Source organism: Myotis lucifugus, unplaced genomic scaffold (assembly GCF_000147115.1).
Source record: "Myotis lucifugus unplaced genomic scaffold, Myoluc2.0 scaffold_84, whole genome shotgun sequence".
Lineage (NCBI taxonomy): Eukaryota > Metazoa > Chordata > Mammalia > Chiroptera > Vespertilionidae > Myotis > Myotis lucifugus.
The window spans coordinates 4,531,472-4,542,267 of NW_005871132.1; the positions used below are offsets into that span (position 1 = coordinate 4,531,472).

General features: G+C 39.3%; 2 protein-coding genes across 2 annotated transcripts in view; one reads left to right on the forward strand and one right to left on the reverse strand.

The window, feature by feature from the left end:
• The window catches only part of FAM162A (family with sequence similarity 162 member A), a 33,950-nt gene extending 29,326 nt beyond the window's left edge, over positions 1-4,624 (forward strand). Inside the window, exons 4-5 of the mRNA XM_006090952.3 lie at positions 1,658-1,766; positions 4,355-4,624. Coding sequence (XP_006091014.1) covers positions 1,658-1,766; positions 4,355-4,447 — 202 coding nt within the window. The 3' untranslated portion in view covers positions 4,448-4,624. The remainder of the gene's footprint in view (positions 1-1,657; positions 1,767-4,354) is intronic.
• Positions 4,625-7,913: 3,289 nt separating this feature from the next.
• WDR5B (WD repeat domain 5B) lies at positions 7,914-10,135 on the reverse strand. Its single transcript, XM_014457761.2, has 2 exons — positions 9,135-10,135; positions 7,914-9,047 (listed from the first exon to the last, which is right to left on the reverse strand). The coding sequence occupies exon 2, from the start codon at positions 8,972-8,974 to the stop codon at positions 7,985-7,987; it is 990 nt and encodes a 329-aa protein (XP_014313247.1). The 5' UTR covers positions 8,975-9,047; positions 9,135-10,135; the 3' UTR covers positions 7,914-7,984.
• Between the last annotated feature and the right edge of the window lie 661 nt (positions 10,136-10,796).

The following is a 10,796-nucleotide window of genomic DNA, read 5'->3' on the forward strand; positions in this document are numbered from 1 at the left end:
AGGAAGAGGGAGAGAACGTCAATGTGAAAAAACACTGATTGGCTGCCTCCTGCACGGCCCATTGGGCATGTGTTTTGACCAGAAATTGAACTGGCGATCTCTTAGTTCATGGGTCGATGCTCAACCATTGAGCCACAACAGGAAGGTGGACCAAAGCATTTTTTTAAAAATATATTTTATTGATTTTTTACAGATAGGAAGGGAGAGGGATAGAGAGTTAGAAATATTGATGAGAGAGAAACATCGATCAGCTGCCTCCTGCACACTCCCCACTGGGGATGTGCCCGCAACCAAGGTACATGCCCTTGACCGGAATCGAACCTGGGACCCTTGAGTCTACAGGCTGATGCTCTCTCCACTGAGCCAAACCGGTTAGGGCATGACCAAAGCATTTTTAAAGTACTTTTTGTCCTTCGATTTCAAATGTAATTTGTGTTAAAAACATGAGAAGGAAAAACAAAACAAAACATGAGTATGGGGGAGAAAATTAGCACTCCAATCCCATCAGCTAGAGATAGTCACTTACTATTTATACCCTACCGAGTAGCCCGGTTCTTTATTCCGGGACCACTAGGACTCCACATGCCCTCTCCTGAAGCTCTACCAGACATTCAAGGTAATAGAACTTCAACCCACTGCCCACCTGTGGAATCACCAAGTGAAAGGGCCTTTTCTTCAGACTTTCTTGTTTTGCCTCTCAGCTTTCACACAAGAATAATAATCTAATCCTCAACTTTCTGTTAAGGCACGTGGATCTGTATTCAGTGGACAGGTAAGAAGAGGCACTTGAGAAAGAGCTGAAGTTTACTGTCACTCAATTTTAGTAAAACATTAGTTAAAATATAAACAGGGTTCAGCCAATATTGCTCAGTGGTTGAGTTTGAACCCATGAACCAGGAGGTCAGGATTCCATTCCCAGTCAGGGCACATCGGGGTTTCCAGGCCCGATCCACAATCGGGGGTGTGCAGAAGGCAGCCAACCACTGATTCTCTGTCATCATTGATGTTTCTATCTCTCCCTCTCTCTGAAATCAATGAAAATATATTTTTTAAAAAATATATAAAGGGGGTATTGCTTAAAGGTCTTTCTTCTGATCTAGAGATATTCTTAAATCTGTTCCTGGTTCAAAGCAGAGAACATAAATCTGGGTATAAAAAGCACATTAACTCTCTCCTGTTTGTTTCCTTCTGAATTGTGCTTTGTGTTGAAACTTATGAGATTCATTATAGTATCTGTCAGGATGTTCAGCTAATCATTATATCAAATAATATCCTCTTGAGAACCTCAAGGAGAAATAGCTACTGATTCCAATTTTAGCACTGACTACTAATGTGAAACTTGAGAGCCAAAATCAGGGCCCACCATAGCAAGCATAGATTCATATGCCTCACCTTTTTTGTTCCTGACTTAACTTCCTATCTTTACCCTTCTCCTTTTTTTCTACTGTAAATTTGTGCTATCTCACTGTATTTTATATATAAAGTGAGTTGTGAAAATGCCCAATCCTCCCTAAAGTCCTACAAGATTTCCGGGCCCTATCTCCTTTTTCATATTTATAGGCACCACTGCACTTCTGATTTGTGGTACACAAAGCTTTATATCCTGCTGGCAACTTCAGAAAGTTAACTTTCTCTCGTGATCTCATTGTATTATTAGGTTTGAGATGCTCGATGCGGCAAAGAACAAGCTCCGGGTGAAGATCAGCTATGTAATGATTGCCCTGACAGTGGCAGGATGCATCTTAATGGTTATTGAGGGCAAGCAGGTGAGAGTGGACTTCCTATCTCTGTTTGTTTTCCACAAAGGGCCTATAGGAAATCAGGGATTGACTCCCATATTTATTCTCTTGAGAAGAGGCTGCTTTTACACAAGAAATGATAAGAAACAAAGATATAATAGGGCCAAACCTAGGATCATGCCTGGGGATAAACAGCAAATCCTAACTTTGGCAGCGGAAGGACTAAGTAAGTTTTCTGTAAAGTAAAAAGTATTCATCAATCCCCAGATGTCATAAATAATGTGAAACAAGAAAATGACACTGGCAGATTTAATGATAGCTCTGTGCATGTCTATAAAGCACTCTTAGTACATGGGTTTATTTATCCTCCTTCTAACTGCCTTAATCCTGATGAGCAATCTTATCACACTTCTCTACTTCAAGCTCAGCCAAGCTGGTCATATATCTGAAGACCATAGCTCCTAAGCAGTACATAGGAATTCAAGCCCATAAATTTTTATTTTAACATAGATAATTATTAATAGCAATCACTAATTGAATACTTTGCTGTTGTCTCATTTGAACTTCACAACACTGCAAGATCGGTACTATTATTAGGACCTCGTTTCCAGCTGAGAAAACATAGCTTAGGAAGGTCATGCATCTCCCTAATGGCAGAGCCACAATTTGGACCTAGACCTAATTGAGGTGATATTAAAATTGCTCCCACTGATATAATGATCAACATAATTTGATGAACGAGAATCGATCCAGAGACAAATGGTAGGGGAGTGGGGATGGGGGATTAGAGAGCAACCAAAGGACTTTATGCATGCATGTTAGCATAACCAAAGACACTGGGGCGGTGAGGACTTGCCAGGGGTTGGAATGGCTGGAGGGGGGTGGGGGGGTCAATTTGGGAAAAAGGAGACATGTAAAACTTCAGACAATAATAAAAAAAAATTTGCTCCCACTTATTGAGTGCTTATAATATCACAGGCATTGTTAAACTCATTTATTTACCACAATAACCCTAAGAGGTAGGTTCTCTTGCTATCTGTATTTTATAAAAGAACATGAAGCTTAAAAGGTGTTAAATAATTTTCCCATAGTCACATAGCTAATACTAGTAAGAAGATAAAAATTGAGAGCCAAGTATGCAAATCATAAAACTTTATACTATACTATCCTGTGATTAAAATATAGTTTTATATGCAGCAGCACTGGTTAAGCCCTTATTTTAATACTGTGTCTAATTCTGTTTCACAGTTTACATGTGGAAACGGATGTCTTGTATCTATTATCAGATATTAAAAGAGTTTTTCTACAAACCCAGTGGTAACTGACCTCCTTCTCCCAAGAGTCTCTAGACCAGGGGTGGGCAAACTTTTTGACTTGAGGGCCACAATGGGTTCTTAAACTGGACCGGAGGGCCGGAACAAAAGCATGGATGGAATGTTTGTGTGAACTAATATAAATTCAAAGTAAACATCATTACATAAAAGGGTACGGTCTTTTTTTTTTTTTTTTTTTTTTAGTTTTATTCATTTCAAACGGGCCAGATGCCGTAGTTTGCCCCTGGTCGGCAAACTGCAGCTCGCGAGCCACATGTGGCTCTTTGGCCCCTTGAGTGTGGCTCTTCCTAAGCCTTAGGAGTACCCTAATTAAGTTAATAACAATATACCTACCTATATAGTTTAAGTTTTAAAAAGTTGGCTCTCAAAAGAAATTTCAATCGTTGTACTGTTGATATTTGGCTCTGTTGCCTAATGAGTTTGCCGACCACTGGCTAGAGTAAAAGGGAAAGGAACTTCCAGCTCTCTTTAGTCTTGGAATGTTAAATAATGTTAGGCTGACGTTTTGACAACTCTTCCTGCCCCACTTCAGTTTTTCTTCTGTCTCCCTCTTTGACCTCTCATGCTTAGTTCTGACTGAAATCTGCAGAAGCAGGTGAACAGGACATAGGGGTTTCTAGAACTCTTTATATGTGAAATTACACAGGAAATACTACCTTATATGGTGGTAGTATCACTTACTTGGTATAAAAATTTTAAAGCTGGTCTGTTCATATAAGCTTCACATATAATGTAACAGGTCACAAGGAGGGAAGCAAGGGAAGAGGATGGTTGCCTCTCCCCCACTGCTGTTTGCTCTTTAAGGATGGAGTTTTAGGATAGAAGCTGCTGGAAGTCATCAATGATAATATTTGGTAAAGTCTGGGATCCCCAAAGCTGAATGGTTTTTGGTATGAAAGAATACAAATGAGTTGGAGAAGGAAAAAATGGTAGCAACAACAACAAAAAAGTAAAAGGAGAAAAAAGGGATAAAAATGAGAACATATTTAATACTAAAGGGAGGGAAAAGGGATAGACAAGGGAATAAATTGTAAGAGAAGAGAGACAAGAAGATTTAAAGAATGAGGCCAGAAAGGAAGAGAAGTGCTTGAATGAATGGACTGATGGACTGTGAAGCAGTAGAGGAAGCAGAAGTCACATGGATGGGACTGCTGTGCCCAGTGTGCATGCTCCAGACCATTCCGTTCTTGTACTCTTGTACCATCGCTAACCTGCTGCTATCAGTGACATCATTCACAAACGGGCATAAATAATTTCTTGTTCAAATTTGTTTCATTTTAGGCTGTCAAAAGACACGAGTCTTTAACAAGCCTGAACTTAGAAAAGAAAGCTCGTCTGAGAGAGGAAGCAGCTATGAAGGCCAAAACAGAGTGAGAGGTATTCATGTTGGCTAGATTTTGAAAACCCAGGAATAACGTGTCAGCAACAAGCCTGTCTTAAAAGAATGTGGTATGCGGATCCGTTTCATAAAAGTTATGGTTTGTACAAACATACCATTTCCCTATTTCTGCTCTAGAGGTACAAATAAATTTTCTTAAATGACTTGTCTAATTTCACGGCTTTGATCCAGGTTAAATGCGTCCTCTCAACTTTTTTGATTAAATGAAAAATGAGACAACTTATTTTGACTTAAATATTAACTCTTTAGAGTCAGGTTCCATATCTTACTTTACTTCTCATTATCAAAGTGACCTCTCCCCAGAAGTCAAATGCTTCTTTTTCTGCATTTCTCTCTCTCTCTCTTATTTGTATTCCTTTCTGGAGAGAGAAGGAAGGCCAGCTGAGAACACTGCCCAAGTGCATCTTAGAGAGCTAACCTCCTCAAGTGCCATGGATCTTCTCAGAGCCCTGGAAAGCAGACAGAACACACTTTGCCATTCTGGGGTGTGCTGGCATAGAGGCTTTTAGCACAGTCCTTGAAAATGTCCTAGCAAGGTGATGATAATGATCTTGCCACAAGTTTCTGAGGACTTTGAAATCCCAGCATCATTGAATTGCTTGGGACCAGCAGTCACCTCTTCTGCTCCATGGCTTAGAATTCCTAACTGGTCCTTGTCCTGCTGCCTTTACACTAAACTTCTCAATTATGAAAGTCTATCAAATGCATTTTCTTATTAGTGTTGCATTTGCACCTGGTATATATCTCACTTTGACCGGTATGCCAAGCTGTCTCATATTTAGGTAAGGATGCTGGATTCTATTTTAAGTAGTCATTTATTCTCTCACAAATAATAGTGGATGACAAGTCCTCACAGCCATCTCAATCTGCTAGGTCTCCTAAGAGGGTTATAGCAGATTAAAATGCAGCTGTTTGGGAACTTGGCTTAATAAAATGTAATACATCAGTCTACCTAGAGCTTTATAACTATCTGATGTTAATGATGTTTGTCTATAAATTTTATTTTGTAGTAATTTGACCATAGCTTCTTTTTAGATACCAAATTCTTTGATTTTTATCACTTGAAAATTTACTATCAAAAAGCACTGTTCCTTACACATTTTAGATTAGTTTATTTTGGAACATTTATGTTACATCTTACCTAAACCAATGTTCTAAATATGGGTAAATTTTAATGTACTTCTTTTAAAAATAAGTAATCTTTCTTCATAAAACAATACCATTTTTAATTTCTAAAGTAGCATTTTAAAGTGTTGTATCTTGGAGTTTTATTGTAATAAAAATGTTTTCTTAAACCAAAGCTCACATATGCAGCAAGAATACACACAATCTTTTCTCATTTTGTGTCATTCTCCTGTTCAGTAACTTATAGTGACTACCTCCTTATGGATTAAATACAAATTTCTTGGCCAGAATTTCAGACCTGCCCCTATCTAATCTCACTTCTCCCAGTACCCTCACATGCTAACTTCTCAGCAGTCATACCCTACTAGTAACTTTTAATATCTTATGTTTTTCAGAACTTGTCAAGCAATTCAGATTTAGTGAGCACTAGTATAAAATATTGTAGAACACAAAAGACAGTTTTGCTCTTGATACTTTCAATTAAATTACTGTTGTACTATCTTTTGCTTAATTTCTAGATTTTTTTTTCATGTTTACCATGTCTCTAGATAGTGGGCAGAAACCATTTTCCACTTTATATTTTATATAAGCCTTGTGTGAGATTATACTCAGATACAACAAAAATAATAGTATGGAGAATTGATTCCAAAAATTTAGTGAAAGCAGGCAAGGAATGAAGTGCTGGTGATATAATTCATTGTCATTCATCAAACATCACTTGAGTCCCTTCTATATACAAAAACTGAGAATACAAAGTCCAATAGCATAACATATTTCTTGTCTCCACAGAACACATAATATATGGGAAACATGGCCTATGAAACCATTACAATACAAATTGATAAGTGATATATTTTGAACTTTGATAACAGAAACGATAGAAATAGCAATAGCCCTAGCTGGTTTAGCTCAGTGGATATGTGGTATGCGGATCCATTTCATAAAAGTTATGGTTTGTACAAACATACCATTTCCCTATTTCTGCTCTAGAGGTACAAATAAATTTTCTTAAATGACTTGTCTAATTTCATGGCTTTGATCCAGGTTAAATGCGTCCTCTCAACTTTTTTGATTAAATGAAAAATGAGACAACTTATTTTGACTTAAATATTAACTCTTTAGAGTCAGGTTCCATATCTTACTTTACTTCCCATTATCAAAGTGATGGGTCCAAAGCTTTGAACTGAAGGGTCCTGGGGTTCAATTCTGGTCAAGGGCACATGATTCAATTGCTCGATCCCCAGTAGGGGCTGTGCAGGAGGCAGCTGATCAGTAGTTCTCTCTTATCATTGATGTTTCTATCTCTCCTCCCTTCCTCTCTGAAATCAAATATATATATATATTTTTTTAATAAAAATGCTTTCTTTAAAAAAAAAAGAAATAGCAATAAAATCTAACTCAGCTGCCAACTGTGATTGGAGTCATGCAGGCATGATGGCTCCACAAAATACTGATTTCTTTTTTTTTTTTTTTTAAATATATTTTATTGATTTTTTACAGAGAGGAAGGGAGAGAGATAGAGAGTTAGAAACATCGATGAGAGAGAAACATCGATCAGCTGCCTCCTGCACATCTCCTACTGGGGATGTGCCCGCAACCCAGGTACATGCCCTTGACCGGAATCGAACCTGGGACCTTTCAGTCCGCAGGCTGACGCTCTATCCACTGAGCCAAACCGGTTTCGGCGAAATACTGATTTCTGAACTAAGTTTGAAGCATGGATAGGAACTAGTGAGTCAGTCACATAATAAAGGAGAGCGGCCTCACCACTCCAACCTGACAAGCCATCTAGGGGTCCTTCAGTAAAATGCTATTTATAATGTTTTACACTCTCAGAACAAACCTAATCATGACTTATTTTTCCCAATTAAAGACTTGATTCCATAGACTATTTCATGTCCCATTTGGTAGGCTATCACTATACAGGAATTGCACTTAGTGTGAGTGGTGCCTGACACACATCTCTAATCCACCACCATCCCAGGCCTAAGCTCTTATTCATCTGATCTCCCAAACCAAAAACCTTGGAGTTATTCCAAACTCCTCTGCTCTCCTCATTTAATTAATCATTCTGTCTTGTGAATCTTCTAAATATTCCTCAAATATACCAATCCTTTAAGTAGTCATTGAGAAGAATAGAATGGAAATCTATTCAATGACAGACACAAGAGATTAATAATAAATTCAAGATAAGAGTCAGAAGCCCTGGGTTGTAGACTTGCTATTCCAACTGTCTTGCTTTGAAAATGTAGGTTGTATGTCTTAAAATCTTATATAATTCAAGACAATGTTAAGAAATACAAAACCATGCCAAAATTAAGAGAAATCATCTTTTAAAATATACAACTTTTTGCCAACTTGGCTCTACTATTTGATTTCTAAAGGGTTTAGTAGTTACTTATCCACAGTTTAATTGTTTTGTCATTTCCTAACGCTGCTGATGCAATGATGTTTTCTGTAGGATGACAAGCTGCTGAGATGACGACATCTGTGTGACCTTGTAATTTCTGTACAATCTCTTTAGTCTGAAGGTTCCAAATGTAAACTAGGTTATCCTCTGAACCAGACACAATCCACTTCCCACCAGTAACTGAAAAATTGGCAAATATGCAGTATTTCTCATTTTTATGACCAGTGTATGTCTTCAGGCATCTGCCTCTGCTATAATCCCATAGTTTAAGAGTATTATCCAAAGTTGCAATGAGAATATATTTACCATTTGGAGAAAATTTTACAAAAGAGATGGGAGGGTTATCATCATCAACAAGTGTTTTTAAACACTGACCTGATGCAGCATCCCAGATTCTACAGATGCCATCGTAACTACCTGATGCTATCAAGGACCCATTACAACTAAAATGAACAGCAGAAACTGGGTCAGAATGAGCAGACAAAGTCTTGAGGCACTTGCCTGTTTTCACCTCCCATATTTTCACACTCTCATCAAAAGATCCTGAAATTATGAGGTTGGATGGTGGATTAAAATTACAGCAAAACACATAATTACTGTGCCCCTTCAGTGTTTTCAAACATTTTCCTGATCTCACATCCCAAATCTTGAGAGTTTTATCATCTGAGGCAGAAACAAGATGACTGGAATCTGATGACCAGTCAACATCTGATATTTCCAGACTGTGACCATGAAGAATTTTCTCCTTTTTTCCATCATAGGCTCCCCAAATTATAATTACTTTGTCAGCAGAAGAACTTGCTAGCCACTCTCCATTAGGACTAAACTTAACTGATGATACTGCTTCCATATGTCCCACAAGAGTACATCTGAGAGCATAGTTTGGTTTTTCATACGCTTGTTTGCTCTGATTGGCTGATGAGGTGAGGGCTGACTCTGCTTTGGCATCTGATTCCTTTGTTGCCATGGCTTCGAAGCTCCAAGTCACTAGGTTGGCTCAGCGTCCGGCCCTGAACCAGGCAGCCCAGTATTTTGATTTTCTGCCCAGCAAAATGAAGATTAAAACATTAGATTATTAGACTAAAAAATAAACGGTCTTTAATGATAATTTCTGGATCTTTAATTACCATATACACCTGGCTTGCACCGCTTCAGTTTCTCCTCGCTTCCTTCTGTAAACAAATACTTGAGAAATATTATTTAAAAGTCCCATGCGCAGTCAGCAAGTAAGGTATTAATGTTGGGTATTTTGTGAACGTACTCAGGCGTCCAAAGCGGGGCGGGGCAGGGCGCAGGGAAATCTCTCTACAAACTATTTTTCACGGCCCCTCCCCCAGTTCGACAGGTTTGAGAACACTGAGAACCCTCACAGTCTGGCAGAGTTTAGGTACTTTAGCATGAATGCATCACCGCTTTAGACAGAGTTCAGAAGATAAGAGAAAACCTGCGTAATCGCCGTTATTCGAGGCCCGGCCTGCCGACTGCATTCTGCAGATACAAACGGGTCATCACCACCGCGTCCATCGCTAAAACAGCCGGCCGGGCGCTGGGCGCATGCGCAGAGGAAGCCATCTACTTCCGAGTCGAGGTGACCAATGGAGGAAGCCTTCGTGCGCTTGCGCAAAAAAGGAAGCGGTTTCCTTCCGGTCTTCTTCGCCCCCGCCTCTACACGGAAATGCGCAATGTCTTCTTAACCCAGGGGACGGGATTGTTCCAGACCTGACCGGCTAGAGTGGGAAGCGGTGAATATGTCAGAAAAGATTTGTTTCTTTTTGCAAACCGTGTCACAAGAAAGGAGTGCATTTTCCGCCTTTAGCCGCAGGGCTAAGCCCACAGTTGGGACGTGAGCTGCCCAGACAGTGCGCGTTTGGGAATGTAGCTAAGTCTTGTATACAGCAAGGCTGCAAATAGGCTAGGGGAGCGAAGCGACTTCTGGTTTTAAAGTTTTCCCTAAAAGCCATGGCCGGATTGCTCAGTCGGTTAGAGCGTCATCCCTATGCACCAAGGTGACAGGTCGAGCCCGGTCACGGCACATGACAGGAATGAACCCCTGGCCTGTGTGTCCTGGTGGTTGAGCGTGGACCTAGGAACTAGGAGGTCCCCGTTGGATTCCCAGTCAGGGCGGGCTGTGGGCTCGATACCCAGTAAGGGGCGGGACAGCCAATCAATGAATGATTCTCTCTGATCTTGGATGTTTCTCGCCCTTCCTCTCTGAAATCAATAAAAATATATTTTAAAAATAATAAAAAAAAAAGAACCAATGTAAGTGGAACAACAAATTGATGTCTCTCTCCTCCTCCCCCTCCCTCTTTCTCTAAAATCAATCAATAAAAATAAGGAAGTTTCCCGTAAATGTTTAGAAAAGGATAAAAGAATATGTGTTAGGGGCCTTGAAACGCCAATGCTCAGAGAGCATGATCTGGTAGTGCTGGGGTAAACTTCCAAATAGTTTAAGCTTCCAAAGAAAATTAAGGAAAGTTCCTATCTGCATAGGTGCTTGAGACAGAAAAGGGTCAAAGAAGTTGATGGAATGGGGTAAAAAATGTGTATGGTTTCTTCTAATTAGACTTTAGAGAGTTTACCCAAGTTTTAAGAAATGAGTAATGGCTGTGAAAGTATTACCTGAACGATACATGTTTTTCAGATGTAATTACTCTTTAAACAAAAATAGGTTTACCAAGAAAAAAAAAATTGGTAATTTCTCCAATCCTTGAATTGCTCAATAAAGAGTGCCCGCGAGAGTCAGCAAGTGTTCTGTTTTAAATGGTTTTCCCCATAGATGAGTTGAA

What these genes read in the sequence shown, in the direction of transcription:
- WDR5B (XM_014457761.2), bottom strand. Translation starts at nt 8,974, where the DNA reads ATGGCAACAAAGGAATCAGATGCCAAAGCAGAGTCAGCCCTCACCTCA.